Here is a 20,329-nt window from a genome sequence, read left to right on the forward strand (position 1 = left end):
TGAAATTCAAAAAAAAAATTTGGAAAAAAATCTGGAAAAAACTATTCAAAATATTTAATTCATTAAAGAATGATTATTCATGGGGCACCAAGTTATCAATTTTCAAGTCAATACAAAATATTCAACTAGAGTTACAGTACTAAAAAAAAAAATTGAAGGGAGGTTTTGGCTCCCGCAGGCAAATAGATTTTACTGTATGAATACTCATTACAAAGAACAAACTAAAATGCCCAGAATCTTAAACAGAAAAAACTATTCAAAATATTTAGTTCATTAAAGAATTATTCAAAGGGTAACAGATTGTCAATGTTTAAAAAATATGGCTAGAGTTAAAATCATAAAAAAAAAAATGAAGGGAGGTGTTGGCGCCCGCAGGCAAATCGATTTTTAGAAAACAAAAAAAAAATTTGGAAAAAAATTTAGAAAAAACTATTCGAAATATTTAGTTCATTAAAGAATTATTCAAAGGGTACCAGATTTTCAATGTTTAAAAAATTGGCTAGAGTTAAAATCATAAAAAAAAAAATGAAGGGAGGTGTTGGCGCCCGCAGGCAAATCAATTTTAGAAAACAAAATTAAATTTGGAAAAAAATTTAGAAAAAACTATTCAAAATATTTAGTTCATTAAAGAATTATTCTTCAAAGGGTACCAGATTGACAATGTTTAAATAATTTGGTTAGAGTTAAAATCATAAAAAAAAAAATGAAGGGAGGTGTTGGCGCCCGCAGGCAAATCGATTTTTAGAAAACAAAAAAAAAATTTGGAAAAAAATTTAGAAAAAACTATTCGAAATATTTAGTTCATTAAAGAATTATTCAAAGGGTACCAGATTTTCAATGTTTAAAAAATTGGCTAGAGTTAAAATCATAAAAAAAAAAATGAAGGGAGGTGTTGGCGCCCGCAGGCAAATCAATTTTAGAAAACAAAATTAAATTTGGAAAAAAATTTAGAAAAAACTATTCAAAATATTTAGTTCATTAAAGAATTATTCTTCAAAGGGTACCAGATTGACAATGTTTAAATAATTTGGTTAGAGTTAAAATCATAAAAAAAAAATTGAAGGGAGGTGTTTGCTTACGCAGGCAAATCGATTTTAGAAAACAAAATTAAATTTGGAAAAAAATTTAGAAAAAACTATTCAAAATATTTAGTTCATTAAAGAATTATTCAAAAGGTAACAGATTGTCAATGTTTAAAATATTTGGCTAGAGTTACAATACTAAAAAAAAAAATGAAGGGAGGGGTTGTCGCCCGCAGGCAAATCGATTTTAGAAAACAAAAAAAAAATTTTAGAAAAATTTAGAAAAAACTATTCAAAACATTTAGTTCATTAAAGAATTATTATTCATGGGGCACCAAGTTATCAATTTTCAAGTCAATACAAAATATACAACTAGAGTTACAGAACTAAAAAAAAAAAATTAAAGAGAGGTGTTGGCGCCCGCAGGCAAATCGATTTTAGAAAACAAAAAAAAAATTTGGAAAAAAATTAAGAAAAAACTATTCAAAATATTTAGTTCATTAAAGAATGATTATTCATGGGGCACCAAGTTATCAATTTTCAAGTCAATACAAAATATTCAACTAGAGTTACAATACTAAAAAAAAAAAAAATTGAAGGGAGGTTTTGGCGCCCGCAGGCAAATAGATTTTACTGTATGAATACTCATTACAAAGTACATACTAAAATGCCCAGAATCATAAACAGAAAAAACTATTCAAAATATTTAGTTCATTAAAGAATTATTCAAAGGGTACCAGATTGACAATGTTTAAATAATTTGGTTAGAGTTAAAAACATAAAAAAAAAATTGAAGGGAGGTGTTGGCGCCCGCAGGCAAATCGATTTTAGAAAACAAAATTAAATTTGGAAAAAAATTTAGAAAAAACTATTCAAAATATTTAGTTCATTAAAGACATTAAAGAATTATTCTTCAAAGGGTACCAGATTGACAATGTTTAAATAATTTGGTTAGAGTTAAAAACATAAAAAAAAAAATTGAAGGGAGGTGTTGGCGCCCGCAGGCAAATCGATTTTAGAAAACAAAATTAAATTTGGAAAAAAATTTAGAAAAAACTATTCAAAATATTTAGTTCATTATAGAATTATTCAAAGGGTAACAACAGATTGTCAATGTTTAAAAAATTTGGCTAGAGTTAAAATCATAAAAAAAAAAATGAAGGGAGGTGTTGGCGCCCGCAGGCAAATCGATTTTAGAAAACAAAAAGAAATTTAGAAAAAAATTTAGAAAAAACTATTCAAAATATTTAGTTCATTGAAGAATGATTATTCATGGGGCACCAAGTTATCAATTTTCAAGTCAATACAAAATATTCAACTAGAGTTACAGTACTAAAACAAAAATTGAAGGGAGGTGTTGGCGCCCGCAGGCAAATCGATTTTAGAAAACAAAATTAAATTTGGAAAAAAATTTAGAAAAAACTATTCAAAATATTTAGTTCATTAAAGAATTATTCAAAAGGTAACAGATTGTCAATGTTTAAAATATTTGGCTAGAGTTACAATACTAAAAAAAAAAATGAAGGGAGGTGTTGTCGCCCGCAGGCAAATCGATTTTAGAAAACAAAAAAAAAATTTTAGAAAAATTTAGAAAAAACTATTCAAAGTATTTAGTTCATTAAAGAATTATTATTCATGGGGCACCAAGTTATCAATTTTCAAGTCAATACAAAATATTCAACTAGAGTTACAATACTAAAAAAAAAAAAAATTGAAGGGAGGTTTTGGCGCCCGCAGGCAAATAGATTTTAGAAAACAAAAAAAAAATTTGGAAAAAAATTAAGAAAAAACTATTCAAAATATTTAGTTCATTAAAGAATGATTATTCATGGGGCACCAAGTTATCAATTTTCAAGTCAATACAAAATATTCAACTAGAGTTACAATACTAAAAAAAAAAAAATTGAAGGGAGGTTTTGGCGCCCGCAGGCAAATAGATTTTACTGTATGAATACTCATTACAAAGTACATACTAAAATGCCCAGAATCATAAACAGAAAAAACTATTCAAAATATTTAGTTTATTAAAGAATTATTCAAAGGGTACCAGATTGACAATGTTTAAATAATTTGGTTAGAGTTAAAAACATAAAAAAAAAATTGAAGGGAGGTTTTGGCGCCCGCAGGCAAATAGATTTTACCGTATGAATACTCATTACAAAGTACATACTAAAATGCCCAGAATCATTAACAGAAAAAACTATTCAAAATATTTAGTTCATTAAAGAATTATTCAAAGGGTAACAGATTGTCAATGTTTAAAAAATTTGGCTAGAGTTAAAATCATAAAAAAAAAAATGAAGGGAGGTGTTGGCGCCCGCAGGCAAATCTATTTTTAGAAAACAAAAAAAAAATTTAGAAAAAACTATTCAAAATATTTAGTTCATTAAAGAATGATTATTCATGGGGCACCAAGTTATCAATTTTCAAGTCAATACAAAATATTCGACAAGAGTTACATAACTAAAAAAAAAAAATTGAAGGAGAAAGTTGGCGCTTCAGGCAATAGCATTTTAGAAAACAAAAATTAAAAATAAATATTATTGTAGGAATACACATTAAAAAATCTATACAAAAAATTCAACTAGTCACATAACAAAAAAAAATTGAAAGAGGGTGTTGGCACCCGCAGGCAAATGCATTTTAGAAAACAAAAAAAAATTTTTAAAAACATATTATTGTAGGAATACACATTAGTCTATACAAAAATTTCAACTAGTCACATAACAACAAAAAAAAATTGAAAGAGGGTGTTGGCACCCGCAGGCAAATGCATTTTAGAAAACAAAAAAAAAATTTAGAAAAAACTATTCAAAATATTTAGTTCATTGAAGAATGATTATTCATGGGGCACCAAGTTATCAATTTTCAAGTCAATACAAAATATTTACCTAGAGTTACAGTACTAAAAAAAAAATTGAAGGGAGGTGTTGGAACCCCCCGGCAAATCGATTTTAGAAAACAAAAAAAAAATTTGGAAAGAATTTTACAGTAGAAACACACATTACGAAGTTCAAACTAAAATGTCCTAACCAAATCTTAAACAGAAAAAACTATTCAAAATATTTAGTTCATTATAGAATTATTCAAAGGGTAACAACAGATTGTCAATGTTTAAAAAATTTGGCTAGAGTTAAAATCATAAAAAAAAAAATGAAGGGAGGTGTTGGCGCCCGCAGGCAAATCGATTTTAGAAAACAAAAAAAAAATTTGGAAAAAAATTTAGAAAAAACTATTCAAAATATTTAGTTCATTAAAGAATGATTATTCATGGGGCACCAAGTTATCAATTTTCAAGTCAATACAAAATATTCAACTAGAGTTACAGTACTAAAAAAAATATTAAAGGGAGGTGTTGGCGCCCGCAGGCAAATCGATTTTAGAAAACAAAAAAAAATTTGGAAAAAAATTTACAGTAGAAACACACATAACGAAGTTCAAACTAAAATGTCCCGAAACTTAAACAGAAAAAACTATTTAAAATATTTAGTTTATTAAAGAATGATTATTCATGGGATTTTCAATGTTTAAAAAATTTGGCTAGAGTTAAAAACATAAAAAAAAAAAATTGAAGGGAGATGTTGGCGCCCGCAAGCATATAGCATAACAAAAAAAAAAATTTGGAAAAAGTTTGACTGTAGGAAAACGCTTTAGGAGTACACGGGTACTCAGCGTACTCCCAGGTATAGCCGGTTAATCTTGAAAAATATTTATACAAAAAAATCTACAAGAGTTCAATGAATTGAAAAATAAATTGTTTGAGAAATCTGTGTGAAATAACACTAAAGAAAAGAATACGCTGGAAGTTAAATATTGCAATACATATTAACTACTATCCAAAAACTAGGTATTGTTTACATTATAATAATACGAACAGTTATTATGATCAGAGGTGTATCACCGTAATATATGTATTAGAAAATGTATAAAAACGAATGTAATTTATAAAGGATGCAAAAAAATTAAATCAGAAAAAGGTCCTGCACGGACTCTATTATGTGATTGTAATTTATGAAGGACATAAAATAATGTTTAATTAATATTGTGTTTGGCTGGGTGTACAGTCAATATTAAATAACAAACTATAAAGTCCAAATGCAAATAAAAACATAGTCAGATATCTGTTTTAGTGTTTGTAAATATGTGCGGAAAAAAATTAGATTTAGTACAATGTAAAAAAATGTGGAAAGAAAACCCTGAGAATTCTTTGACAGTAGGATAATAAAACACAATACTATATATTAAATTAAAACTATTGATTTTATACATTTTCTATTTACAAAAGCTCATAAGTATTGAAAACCTTATAAAATCCTAAAAAAATTATATTTTGTTATATTTTAAAATACATTTTATAATTTGTTGTGTTAAAAAAATCATTATTTAATGTTGGCTGTATTTAAGTTTTTAATAACTATACTGGTACAACTCTAGCTGACAGTCTTTAAGACCGTGTTAAAAACTATAATAATTAGTTAACGTCTAATTTACTGTCCTATCCTAACCTAACCTAACATAACCAAATTAATAATATTTAAATATTTTCTTTCATTGTTATGTTTACAATATCGAATACCTTTATAGTTAGTAGGAAAAGATCATCGCAAAGCTCACGACCAGTGATTGTAGTCGTCTATCATTACCATACCTTCAACTAACATTAGGTGTACCAAACTAGCCTTCTTATGACTAATTACATTAGGACACTTTGAATAAAAGATCCTGAGTTGATGGTTGCCGAACTTATAAGTGATTGATTAAGTTGATCCTTTGATTGTTGACACCTTAGTTCCCCTCGAAGACCGCTGGTAAGACTATTACCATATACTATTACGTCCTATCCATTATGTTATATCTATATTATCTATGATGGAGCCATACCCAGCTCACTCGTGTAAACAATTTGAAGCACATAAAAGCGATTAACGAGTCTCTATTAATGATAATATGAAATCCCAGACCTGCCCCCCATACTCTGATATTAATTAAGAGCCCAGCCCACCTTCATATTCTCTATGCAAAAAGTAAATTTAAGACAAATTTGTAAATCAATGCACAGTCTCTCTATTGTACTAATATTTGTGATTTCATTAATTTTCAGTATTTTGTATAATTAGATTGGGAAAACATAAGACAATATCATTTACAAGACTGTGACTAACACAATCATACTTTGATAAAAGTATATGATATAAGTACCTTCTATATTTGAATTATTCGTTTTTTTCCCGGTACTTTATTGATGGACGGCACTTTAACAACGGTCCCTCGATCTACTAAGGCAACCTTGAGGCATTTCCTTTTAGGAAATTAATTAAATTCTCAAACATAACTCTTAATTCAAGAGTTTGTAACTGATATAATATATGTTATGATATTTATGGACGACACTTGCACCATGGCCCCTCGATATAGTAATGTGGCGACCCGGCACATCTCTTTTAGATAAATGATTAAATACTTAATCAAGTCTTCCAATTTACTAAACATTTATGTTTTGTAGATAATTTGAAGAAAAATTTAAAATTGAAGAGAGACTGTGTGAATTAACAACATTTGTGGTATGAAATGTTTATTTGAACACCTGTTATAATGTATTATAATGAATTTAAGTTAATTTTTTATAATGTACTAAGTAAACATTTGAACGTTTATTACAATATATGTATATTATACATAGATTTCAAGTATGATTTTTTTTAGTTTTTTTTTTTGATAGTTACCTACCTACTACAATACAAGACACTTTATTTTTATATTTTGAAGCAACATTATATATTTTGGATTATTTAGATCTATATAAACTAAATTTCAGACCCATAGTTTAGTATTTAAAGTTTGTATGATCAAAGTCGTGGAACCAAATTTTATCAGACAAGAATTTTTTTTGTAAACCAATTTGAATTATTATTTATTAATTTAAAAAAATTTTAATAAAAACGTTTTCATTCAGTATTTTTTTGAATATTTTATTATTTTTAATATTTTTGAATATTTCAGTGCATATATTTGCCTGTTTTTAGTGCATACACGCAGGCAAATATTTAACACTTAAGAGGATGTCAGATTTTTAGCGCACCATTTATTTCTCTCTCCGACCCACGCTCAATCATTTTAGTGTTTTCTTAATCGTACATTTGGTATGCTACGCGTGGGTCAAAGATGGAAAACAAATAGTGCGCTGACATCCCAACCAGCAACAAGTTTACACGAGTGAGCTGGGTATGGCTCCATCATAGATAATAAAGATATGGATAGGACATAATGGTCTTATCAGCGGTCTTCGTCCTTCGAGGGGAACAATTGAGGCCAAATAAAGTATGCTCATATCGAGTATCGACTATCAATATAAAGGAGCCTCAATTGCCTTCCCCCCCGGGAACGCGGCCTCAAATGTATTTAACATAGGCGTGGACTATCCATGGTGTCAACAATCAGAGGATCAACTTGATAATCAAACACTTAAGTTCGGCTACCTGCAACTCAGGATCTTTTTATTCAAATAGTGTCCTAATGAGTCATAAGGTTAGTTAGGTAAACCTATGGTTAGTTGAAGCTAGTGGTCTTTGCAATTCAAGATCTTTTCCTACGTATTCGACATTGTTAACATAACTATTCTACCTGTACACTTTTCTTTCCCCCGTCTCTCACAGCTATATATATACAGGTTCAGCCACTCTCATTCCACACCTCCATATGATCGGTATTCTGTCTATCCATCTCTTCTTCAGTCTTCTCGCCCCTCATTTCCCACCTAAATTAACTAACTTCTATAGCAACTCTCACTATCTCTTATCATACAGTGACCGAACCACCTAAACCTATTCTCTCTTGTTTTCACTACAATATATACACTAACCTACACTACCCTTAATTAATTAATTTCTTATTCTATCCTCTTTTGTACCTTAACACCTAACTTATTATTCTCATATCTGCTACCCTCACTCCACTTACCTACCCTAACCTTACATTTCTTTTTCATCTTTCCCTTTCATACACCAAACATTCTGAAATCCTGTTGACCCATTTCCTTATCTTCGCCATATTACACACTACCTAATTCCTATTCACCCAGTCTCTAGTTACCTACAAGTCATCGTACTTGATTATCGGTGAAAATATTTAAATATCATTGAGCGAATTCCCTACTCGAAAGAATTACTTAAAAAAATATCATACCTCCCAATTTTCTAATTTTTAACACGACTTTATTGATAGCCGGAATAGTGTTTTACCAGTATAATTACAATACAAATATTGAAAAATTTCGGGCAATACATCCTTTGATCAATTAACAATAATAAAAAAAAAACCTACTGAGAAATAAGAAAATACATACCCCGTGACGGAATCAAAATCTACTACGAAACTTAGTCTTCGAAGCACTGAAACGTTAACACATTTCAATCTGCTTATGATATAATATTATTCCCAGTTTGAAAATTTTCACTGACGAATACCATTTGTGAAATAACACGCATCTTATGCAGTAAAATGTTCTACAATATTCTAATGACCTATGCGTTACAGTCTACAGATATTATATAAACCTAGAAATGTGAAAATTTGAAGAAAATTTCCTATAGGTATATCCCGTAAAACCCCCAAAATAAAACGTACGTTTGAGGTGTTCTCTTAAAACCCAAATGTTTAATACCCGTATCCCGTATGCGTAGAAAATGTATGTTTCACATTTAACGAAAACTAAAACTATCGTGACGGAACGGAATTACGAAGAACGTATAAGACAAAAATAATCGTCACCAATCTGCTATGTACTTACAAATCATATTAAATAACATTAATCATTATGTACCTATTTTCTTATTTTATTAGGTAGGTATAAAAACCTACCTTATTCCTACTTATAAAAGCATTGCCTAATCATTGATTTCTAATTTTAAAAATTATTCTACTATAACAATAAATTAACAGTTGTAGGCAAAGTATCATAATTTAAGGTATTTTTCATAATATCCTTATTTTTGTACACCTATAACAACTGGATTTTAAAAACTACTCTACGCCTAGCGAGTATATAAGTTTGTCTGACAATAAATATTTACATTAAGTCTACCACGTCAACAGAGTAGAAGGACAAAACTTACGTAATTATTTATTCTTCCGGCGAAACGCGTTCCCTTCGAGTGTATAATATTGATAGTGTCAGAGCTGTGCATCTCCGCCAAGGAAAATGCAGCACGCGTCTTCATATCTCCGATCCAAAAGTTCAGTCTGGAAGTATTGAGATTAATGACATCTATAAAAATAGGCACCTAGCTCATAACCAGAATGGAACGAAATATGTGAGTACGTATTGGAATCGCTGTTCGTCTCAGAGGGAAAGTTCCCAGTATCCCGCCGGCCCAGTCCGCTCCTGGTTCATATTGTAACCGAAAAATCTAAATAATCTATTATAAACACAGTTACTTTTTACAGATATTATAAGTTAAAATTTGGACGAAATTACATATTAAAACCAAAAAGGTGGATAAGTGGATGTCGCTCTGCTGTACAGTAGGTTACAAGTGGGTCACTGTAATGGATGGTGTTAAATTTGAATTCAATGATATAATATCATTGTATAAGAAAAACGATTCTGAGCGAAAACGAGTCAGCCTATGATTTTACCAAGTATATTTGATGATATTATTGTGAATAAAGTAATTTATATATAACCTATTTACGTGGAGCCTTGTTTTAAATTTTCAATCCTTAGCCATAAAAGTTAAAAATTTATAAATTTATAAATTTTTAACCACAAAATAATTAATAAATTATAAATTTGATAAATGTTGTCAAAATTTGAACTTTAAATGCTTATAAAAAAAAATTGTGCCTATGTATTTTTAATATTTTTGAACAGCTATTAGAACGATATATCAGGAGCCTTATATTAAATTTTCACGCTTTTTTACCCAACAAATAAAATTTTATTGATATTTATAGGAAAAGAAACTAAAATAATTGAAAACTGACTATGTCCGTAAACAGCTCAAAAAGAATCAAATTATTTTCAAAATTTTATCGTGTATAGAAAATGCTAATATAAACATTCAGTAAAATTTTCAAGTATCTACAGTCATTCGTTTTTTAATTACAATAAAATAAGAAAATTGTTACATGAGAAATCGAGTGAATATCAAATGTTGTAAAAATATGAATTTCAAACGTTCATAAAAATTTAATTTGACTTTCTTGTACCTAGACATTTTTTTTTTTTGATATAGGTAGGTAAACTTATGGATAATCTTGTATTACATTTTCGAATCTTAGATTTAAAAAGAAAAATTTTTATGAATTCTCATCAAAATAATTTGCTATTTTTCGTGATTTTTCCGTATTTTGTCAAAATTTGAACTTTAAATGCTTATAAATAAAAACTGTGACTAAGGATTTTTAATTTGTTTCATCTGCCTTTGAAACAATAACCTAGGAGCCTTCTATTAAATTTTCAAGCTTTTTTACTCAACAGATAAAATTTTATTGATATTTATAGAAAAAAAAACTATATAAAATATTTAATAAATATTTTCAAAATTTTATGGTGTATAGAAAATGCTAATATAAACATTCAGTCAAAATTTCATGTCCCTACGGTCATTTTTCTTAGAGTTACACCAAAAACCAAAATCGATTTTCTCGAAAACAGATTTTGCGTAAAAATTCCCGTTTTTCCTTAATTTTTCTTTTGTTTTTCACGTCGCTTGTGAAAACTACTGGGAAATTTTTACTTTTTACCCCCCAAAGTACCAACTAGATTCACTTTCCTATCAGAAAAGTTACTATTGAAGAAAATCCAAGCACTTTTACTGTCCTAAAAGGTGATGACAGACACAAAAAAAAAAAAAAAACACACATCATTGTAAAATCAATACATTCATCGCTTCGCTCAGAATCTAAAATAACGATTTTAGTTATTTTGTTGTAATTTAAAAATAGTATTCGCGGATTTATGAAACTTTTAGAGTATATTATTATAATTTATAGACACGATGACACTTTCAAATGTTATTATTTGGGCAAAAATGACTTTAACCTACTATTGTAGGTGCTAATGTCTAATAGTAAAATAAATTACTTTAATCTCAATATTATTTATTAGTTAACGATGTCTTTGCTCAAAATCGTTTTTCGTTTGTTCATTTTGTATTTTAATAATTTATACATAGATATATTATTATTACTAATAATTATAGTAGGTGTGTTTGTTTTATTTCATTAATTAATTTAATACTATACCAATAAATTATATATTAATTAATAATTTTTGAAACATTGTGTTCGAAAAAATAAAAATAAATGTGATTTTAATTAGTCTTGTAATGTACCTACCTATATGTAAAAAATAAATAAATATAATAATAACTATTGAACTTTTAGGGACATAATAGGTAACACATTCGTGTATGTAGTATTACACTATTTATGTAGGTATATTTATATACCTATACGAGTATATGAGTAGGTATGTTATTCATAAGTGCGCACGCGTCAGGTTAAGCAGTTGACCATTCCGTGAATATTACTTTTATGTGTGCATGGTTATACGGCCCTAATCCCCATGATATAGAATATAGATATTAGGTGAACAATAGAAGTTAAGTATGTGACACTAAATTAATAGTTACCTATAACTTATAATAACGTTTATTTGGAAAAAAAAATTACCAGTTATTAATTAAAATTGTATCTTATGACTATTATCAGTTATAAGCTATAACATATATTTCTATCAATTAAACCAGAACATATATATATTGATGCATGCACCTATTAATTGTAATTATTCTACGAACAGGAACTGGAAAAACGACAACGACGTTTATATCTCGCGTATTTTATACATTTCTAGTCTGGAACTAAAATATGCGCCTATAACACTTGGATAGCACATTTTTCGTGACATTAAATATTTGTTTTAACTTAAAAGTAAATTTAAGCCCCAAAAGAATATAAAAACAAACTTACTTTAATTATCGACTCTTTCGTCGGAATCCGTGACGTGTGTGAACTGCGACGCCCATGAGGAAACGCTCCAGAATACAGCCAGAACTTAGAATATTGTGATTTATGAAAAATAAAATTATACGAAACGCAGTAAGTTTTATGCTCATATTTTCTTTGCTTATTGAAATTTTAGAATTTTTAATCGACTGTGTCTTCTGCAACGACTTTGAGATTTGCCACAGATAAATAAATAAATGATATAGATATTATACTAGGTACGTCAATATGATGAATCCACGGATATGATATAATGCAACTTTTCATATCAAAGACTTCCGTGTTAAGGACCAATTTGTTTATTGAAATTTGATATGACAATAAAACCAAAATAGTTTATAATTTTGAATTTGAATTATAATAATATGATATAGGTATTATTTAAATTATTATTTTAGTTTATCAATTTAATTATTGATTAAGGTGGTGAATAGATATCAGAAGCACAAGAATTTTTTTATAAGAGTATATTGTATTTTATGAATTATTAAATAAAAATGTGATTACTGGATTTTAGAGTTAACATAAAGCCATAAACGTATACAGTAAATTCATCAAATACCATAATACCAACTATATTTCTAAAACTCTAAGTCTATAATTTTAGATTCTGAGCGAATCAATGACTGTATTAATTTTATAATGATGTGTTTATAATGATGTGTTCTTTATTTTTTTAGTATTTTCAATTATTTTTTTTGTGGTCTGTGTAAATATATTTTTGGTGTTTTAAGGCTGCTGTCAGATCAATTTATGAGAATCCTTGCATTAAATTGTTAGGATTATTTGATATGAATAATTATTTTATAGAAGGTACTTATTTATACGTAAGTCGATCAGAAACTATATTTACACTGAATATGTTAATAGTAAAAAGCTATTAAAATATCTATTATTTGTATTTATTTGTTAATAATAATTAAAACTTAAATATAGCAGTAATCTTGTTCCTTTCACAAAATGTTTTTTAATTATTTTTAATTTACATTTACATTTATACGTTTGGCATTTATCCCAAAGTGATCTCTGAATTCAATGATGAATTTAATAGTTACATTCTCGGTTACATTAATTGGATTATAAATTAGAATAAACTACAGTTTCCAGCTTCTACTACAACATTATTTTATATTTTATTTTATGTTTTTAATTTTTTAAATTCAGTCTGCACCTTGTGTTGGTGATTTTACACGTAATATAAAAAAATGTATACTAGTGATGAGTAGGTTAGGTTACCTACCTGATTGTTTAATCAAATTATTTACACGATTTCAATAAAAAAATATCTATGAAGTATAAACATCCGCATTTCTATTAACTATAAATTCATAATTGTATGAGCTATACATGTTACATAAATTTTTCGAAAAAATTATTTAAAAAAACAAGAATAATTCCTATTTTACGCCTAATTTAAGTCTAAAAAGTAAATGTAAAATAGTAGGTAATAATATGAAAACAAACTTACTCGTAAACATCTACTCTTCCGGTGAAACGTAGCTAGAGTGCCGCCATCGCCAAAGAAACAGCCATCTTCATCCATCTCCATCTAATCATCTCACTCCGGTGAGCTGAAACTTGAAAGTATCGAAATATTTTATGAAAATAACCTGATCAAACGAAATTTGAGAGTTTGTGTTACAACTTATCCGGTTTAACGAACTGTCCGTTTATATTTGTAGCCTATTATTTTTTTGTTCACTGAAATCAAAATATACAATATATTATATTTATAATACAATAGTATTGCTGAAATTATTAGAATTGTTAACCGTCGCCGACGAATTTCGACAATTGACGATTGCCATAGATATTATAAAATATATTGTTTATTATGATAAATCCATAGAACTTATATATTATAGTATTATCTAGTACTATCAGTATCATCAGTACCTATACGGTATATTGATAAATCGTATGTTCTTTTACAGAAATCTTTGTCATCTGCAATGCACCTATTCTGGTTTTCTATTTCAATTATAGTTCGCATGCCAAATTTAACTATATAAACTGGTCCAGGCGCGGACTGGCTGGGATGCTGGGATGCTACATCATCCCTTGCCCTAAAATATATTTGCCTAATATTATTTATTATATATTTAAAGACTCTAGACACCTAATGAACAACAGATTGTTACCAACTTACGATTACTAGTAATCTATAATATTGTACAACTTTGATTGAAAGTTTTTTGTAACTTTTACTTATTTACGTGTTTAACGTATATTCAATATTTTTTCAAAACAAAATAAAATATATTAATATTGTAATCTACATGTATTGAATTCGCCCCAACAATTTATGTTATTTGCCCTTTAAATTGTGTAGCATCCCGTGCCCTATTTTACCAGTCCGCGCCTGAACTGGTCCGTAAGTTTATAGACATTCTAATACATTCTCCCGGCAGTGTCAATAGACACAGTGTTTGAGAAGTTATATTTTTTTGGTACCTAATTAATTTACAATATGAATTATTATAAGTTACCTATGTAGGTACTTGTCCAAAACTCTACTCCCGGGAAGCCATTGGTATTTATGGTACAGCCTTACGAAGTTCACGATTTTCGGTGTTTTACGCACCCGTACAACGCTTAAAGTTTACCGAGCTTAAGTATAACAAATTAATTTTTTTTTAATCTAGGTAAATCAACGTTTCAAAATTGATGATGCAAAAATAATTCTGACACCCACCCATGGTGGATTTACATAACAAGTCGAGGGATGTTTTTGATTTTAATTGTTCGAGCAAGCGCAGTGTGCGAGTGACTACACCGGATATATTATATGAAAATACCAAAAAGTTTAATTAGCTATAATATAACTTAAAAATAAGACTGACCGCCAAATTCAGACTTCTCTGTCGTTTTCAGTTAAAAACTAATGATTTTCGGCAATTAATTTTTGAAATATCGTTCATAATTCGTTGTAACTTGTAATTTATATACCTATTTTAAAAATATTATTCGTGGGTAATTGAAACGTCTAAAATGTATTATTATATACAAATATGATAATAAACAAATAATAATAACTCAACTTAACCGGCTACGGTATTAATAATATTTAATAATATACGGTTTACTGTCGCGCATCTATATACCTACATATTTTAGGTCATTCCCGTTGATCCGACGGCTATTAAGCTTTATCTTAACGATTTATAATCTAATATAGCAATATAGGTTAATCTAATATAGCAATAATCGTAAACGTATGAGAAAATCAGTTACAGTTTAGTTTGTGCCGTTATACGTGATACATTATTCTGCATTCTGTGTTTAAGCATCATGTTAGCCGAACATTGTTATGCAATTGTTCAATCGGAAGAAAATACCGTAGCTTTTTTAAAGGATAGAGGACTTATTGAAATCGGCACTCTTCCTTGTGTTTACTGTGGCTCACAGACTAAATTCTATACGCGCAAAGAAAGGCTGTCAAAGAACTCAATCCGTCCGGAAAGGTCACACGTTTTTCACGTACCTATACTGATAAAAATGGCCAATGTAATAGTGGTCTATCGTTGTCACAAATTTTAGAACTATCTTATTATTGGTGTTTTGAAATACCACAAAGTACCATAATAAAATTAACGGGGCATGGAAATCACACAGTGACCGACTGGATGAATTTATGCCGTGACATACCAATAGCTGCTCTTGAAAAAAGAAGTAAAATAGGGGGTATAAATACTATTGTTCAAGTCGATGAATCCTTAATGAGTGGTAAAAGAAAGTTCAACAGAGGACGATTATTGGGAGCTGATATTGCTAGGTACTGAAAATGTTGATGTAGACGAGTCGAGCGACGAAGAGGAACCCGATTTTAATAATAGAAATTATGGTAAAAAACTAACTGGTTCATGGGTGTTTGGTATGTGTTAAAAAGATGAAAATGGTATTATTGGTGCAAGATACTTTATTGTAGAAAAAAGAGACAGACAAACATGACACGAAATAATTCAAAATGAAATTGAAGTTGGTACAGAAATACACTCGGATGAATGGATTGCATGTAAGACGATAGAAAATAAAGGGTACCTACACAGTGGCGGATTTACGGGGGGGGGGGGGGGTCCATGGGGTCTGGACCCCCCCCCAGACACTGATATAATACATTTATAATTAAATAATACATACACAGAGTCTGACCCTGCAGTAGGTATACCGTATAACATAATAATATATATATATATATTTCAAATATAAGTAGGTTGGTTATCAAGAATCTACTGAAATAATAATAATATAATAAAATATTTTACAATCGTATTTTAATAGTTTTGATAAAATCGTCCGTCGTAACGTTAATTCCCGATATTCTTTTGTATAGCGAAAGTGAGTTTATCTGCGTATTTTTCCACTATAGAGAACAATATTATTATCACACTATTTCTGTAATTTTATACCTACTATTAAAATGTATAGATTAGTTGACCGTCGCCAATTGACACTAACACTGACACACTGTAATAACGCAATAGTCGATTTACAGAAAATCATAAGTGAGTACGAACTTATTTTTCAATAAAATGTCGTCTAAAAACCAAACATCCATTAAAATTTTTTTTTTAAAACCTATTCAAACTTCAAATGTTAATCAAACTTGTACCTTAAGAGAAAATGTATCAACTAAAAGACCACTTTCACCTAATATTACTGATATTAGTACAAAAAAATCTATTTATGATTTAGCAACTCCGTTTTCGTCCTTAACTCATAATAATTATGATATCAGTTTATTCTGCAACAAAATACTTTCACAAAATGAAATTTATGACATATTAAATAAAGTTTGGACACCAGAAATAAATTATAAATTTCCGATAACATCAATTACTTCTGGAAAAGACCAAAAAGTAAGAAATCTTAAATTTCAATATACATGGTTACTGCGATTTCCTTGGTTGTCGTATTCAGGAATACAAGACGGTGCATTTTGTAAATTTTGTGTAGCGTTTTCGAAATCTCATGGTGGACACAATTCTCAATTGTTAGGTAGTCTTGTAGTAAAAAAATTTAATAACTGGAAACACGCGGTTGAAATATTTACCAAACACTCATCTCTAGAATATCACCAAAAATGTTTTCTTGATGCTACTAATTTTTCAAACGTTTTAAAAAATCCAAAAATGTCTATTGAACAACAATTAGATACCGAGAGAGTTAAACAGATTACAGAAAATAGAAACAAAATTAAACCAATAATTGAAGCTATTATTTTATGTGGGCGTCAGAACATTTCTCTACGAGGGCATCGTGATGATGGTCGTTTAGTTATCACTAAATCTGATGACAATGACTTAAAAAATAATGAAGGAAACCTTAGAGAAATTCTTCGTTATAGAGCTCAAGGAGATTTAAATTTGAAAATGTGTTTAGAAAGTGATGGTACAATTAAATATACGAGTAAAACAAGTCAAAATTCTATTATTGAAGCATGTAATTCAGTTTTACTCAAAAATATTGTAGCACGTGTAAATTTTGCAAAATGTTTCTCAATACTCGCTGACGAAACAGCTGATATATCGGGCGTGGAACAAATGTCTCTCTGTGTCAGATTTGTTGATTTAAATAAACTTGTGCTTTGTGAAGAGTTTTTACAATTTGTACCAGCACATGATACAACAGGTAAAGGTTTAGCAAATTTAATATTAGAAACTCTTAAGCAATTCGGTGTAGAGCTTAAATTTCTTCGTGGACAAGGTTATGACGGTGCTGCGTCTATGTCGGGAATCTATAATAGCGTTCAATCTCACATAAGACAAATATATCCTTCTGCGATGTATGTTCATTGCTCTGCACATATTTTAAACCTTGTTGTCTCTAAATCATGTGGTGTGCGACCAATCATGAATTGTTTAAGCTTGATTGGCGAAATTCGAGATTTTTTCATACATCCCAAACGAAAAAATGTTTTATCATACAAAATTTTAGATTCCTCTAATGACACAACAAAAAAAAACACTAAAACGTAGTTGTGCAACGAGATGGATTGAACGTTATCACGCGGTGCATGATTTTTTAGAACTTTTTGAATTTATTGTAGAGTCTTTTAGTGAAATATCAGAATGGAACGATCATGATACAAGTGGAAAAGCACAACGCTTACAAAAATCAATCTTAGATGGAGAATTCATTATTTCATTATTAATATTATCAAAAGGTTTTGGATTTGGTTTACCCCTATCTAAACAGTTGCAAAAAGTTGACATTGATTTAAAATTAGCAACTAGATTAGCTGATGAAACTTTAGAAGAAATGAAATGTTTTAGAAATAATGCTGAAAACTCATTTAAAAAAATATATACAGCTGCACATGATTTAGCTGCTCAATTTCAAGTGGAAATAACAATGCCGAGAGTTATAGGAAGACAAGTACATAGAATGAATATTCAAGCAAAATCTACCGAAGAGTATTACCGTGTATCCATATTTAATCCGTACATGGATTCTTATATAACTGAACTTGAACAAAGGTTTGTCAATCATAAGATTAAGCTTAACAATTTTCAGTCACTGTTTGATACAGAAGAAAATGAAGATAAATTTATTCAATTAGCCGATGATTACAAAGATGATCTGGAGTTCACAAATCATTCGTTATTATCAACTGAATATAAATTATGGCAAAGAAGATTAAAAAACATGGGAAAAAAGCCAGAAAATGCACTCCAAGCAATGACATTTTGCAATAAAGAAATGTACCCAAGTGTCTTCAAACTCCTTCAGATCCTTGCTACTATACCAGTTTCTACTGCATCAAATGAGCGCTCCTTTTCAAATTTGAAAAGAATCAAAACATATCTACGGAATTCTATGAACGAGGTAAGAATAAATAATCAAATATTATGCAAAATACATCAATAAAAAAATATTTTGATTTCAGGCTAGACTAAACGGCTTGGCAATGATGTCGATTCATAGGGATGAGCAATGCTTAACAGTTGACGCAGTCTTGGCAGAACTAGGCAAAACCAAAAGAAGATTAGATTTTATTTTGTAAATTTTATGAATATAGACAATATAGTATATATATTATATACATAAGCACAATATAATATAACACATTTGTTTTTATAAAAATAAAAATAGCACATTTGAAATGCATATTATTTTTTAGGACCCCCCCCAGAAAAATTTTGAAAATCCGCCACTGTACCTACATACCTACATAAAACCGTCAATCATTCCCAATTTTTTGTCAATCCCACCAGTGGTGCGTACATACAACGTTTTGAAAGTTTATGGGGAAGTCTAAAACTTCGAATCATTAAAAAAATGAATGGTACATCTCTATCATTGCTGTCCTCATATTTGGCGGAACAATGGTGGCGTCTAAAAAACAAGAATGACAACACATTTGATTGTTTTTTAAGAGATGTAAATTATATTGTACCTAATTTAAATTGATTAATGCATATTTGAATATTTCTATATATTTTTACATTTTTTGTGAGTTAGTTTTTATATATACATATACTAATTTAATTTACCTACATATTTTAATGAATTAATGCATATTTTTATACACTTTTTTGAGTTTTTTGTATTATTAAATATTATATAGAAATTCTACATTTATATTTTTAACTATGCAACAAAAGAAAAGACGACAAAAGTGCGGTAGACCGCATACAACATGAATACCAATGGATGTCATTCTGCTGTACAGTAGGTCATTGTAATGGATGGTGTTAAATTTGAATTAAATATATGATTTCATTGTATAAGAAAAACGATTCTGAGCGAAAACAGTCAGTCAGTTTATGATATTACTAAGTATATTTGATGATATTATTGTGAATAAAGTAATTTATATAATTATCTATTTACCTGGAACTTTGTTAAATTTTCAACCCTTAGCTATAAAAGTTGAACATTTTATACATTTTTAACTACATAATAATTTGTAAATTTTAAATGTAATTTTAATTGTCAAAATTTGAACTTTAAATGCTAATAAAAAAAATTGTGCTTATGTATTTTTAATATTTTTCAACTGCTATTGTAACAATATATCAGGAGCCTTGTATTAAATGTTCACGCTTTTTTACCCAACAAATAAAATGTTATTGATATTTATAGAAAAAAAAACTAAAAAAATGGAAAACTGATAATGTCCGTTAACAGCCCAAAAAGAGTAAAAACATTTTCAAAATGTTATGGTGTATAGGAAATAAAAATGTAAACATTCAGTAAAATTTTAATGTGTCTACAGTTATTTGTTTTTGAATAACAATAAAATAACAAAACTGCAACATGAGAAATGGAGTGAATGTCCAATATTGTAAAAT

The 20,329-nt window shown here is 28.8% G+C and overlaps 2 protein-coding genes across 2 annotated transcripts; both read left to right on the plus strand.

The window, feature by feature from the left end:
• The first annotated feature begins 17,164 nt into the window (after window positions 1-17,164).
• Window positions 17,165-18,010, plus strand: LOC132943581 (zinc finger MYM-type protein 1-like). The gene has a single exon (XM_061012616.1). It carries the CDS (start codon window positions 17,165-17,167, stop codon window positions 18,008-18,010), a length of 846 nt encoding a protein of 281 aa, XP_060868599.1.
• Window positions 18,011-18,428: 418 nt separating this feature from the next.
• Window positions 18,429-19,038, plus strand: LOC132942391 (52 kDa repressor of the inhibitor of the protein kinase-like). Its single transcript, XM_061010715.1, has 2 exons — window positions 18,429-18,860; window positions 18,922-19,038. Exons 1-2 carry the CDS (start codon window positions 18,480-18,482, stop codon window positions 19,036-19,038), a joined length of 498 nt encoding a protein of 165 aa, XP_060866698.1. The 5' UTR covers window positions 18,429-18,479.
• The last annotated feature ends 1,291 nt before the right edge of the window (window positions 19,039-20,329 follow it).

The sequence above is a fragment of the Metopolophium dirhodum genome, chromosome 4 (genome assembly GCF_019925205.1).
Source record: "Metopolophium dirhodum isolate CAU chromosome 4, ASM1992520v1, whole genome shotgun sequence".
NCBI classification, from domain to species: domain Eukaryota; kingdom Metazoa; phylum Arthropoda; class Insecta; order Hemiptera; family Aphididae; genus Metopolophium; species Metopolophium dirhodum.

Excerpts from the sequence above, each read along its gene's own strand:
- LOC132943581 (XM_061012616.1), top strand. The coding sequence starts at position 17,165 with ATGTCTATTGAACAACAATTAGATACCGAGAGAGTTAAACAGATTACA.
- LOC132942391 (XM_061010715.1), top strand. The coding sequence starts at position 18,480 with ATGGATTCTTATATAACTGAACTTGAACAAAGGTTTGTCAATCATAAG. Across the intron at positions 18,861-18,921 it reads TACGGAATTCTATGAACGAG|GCTAGACTAAACGGCTTGGC; the intron begins GTAAGAATAAAT and ends TTTTGATTTCAG.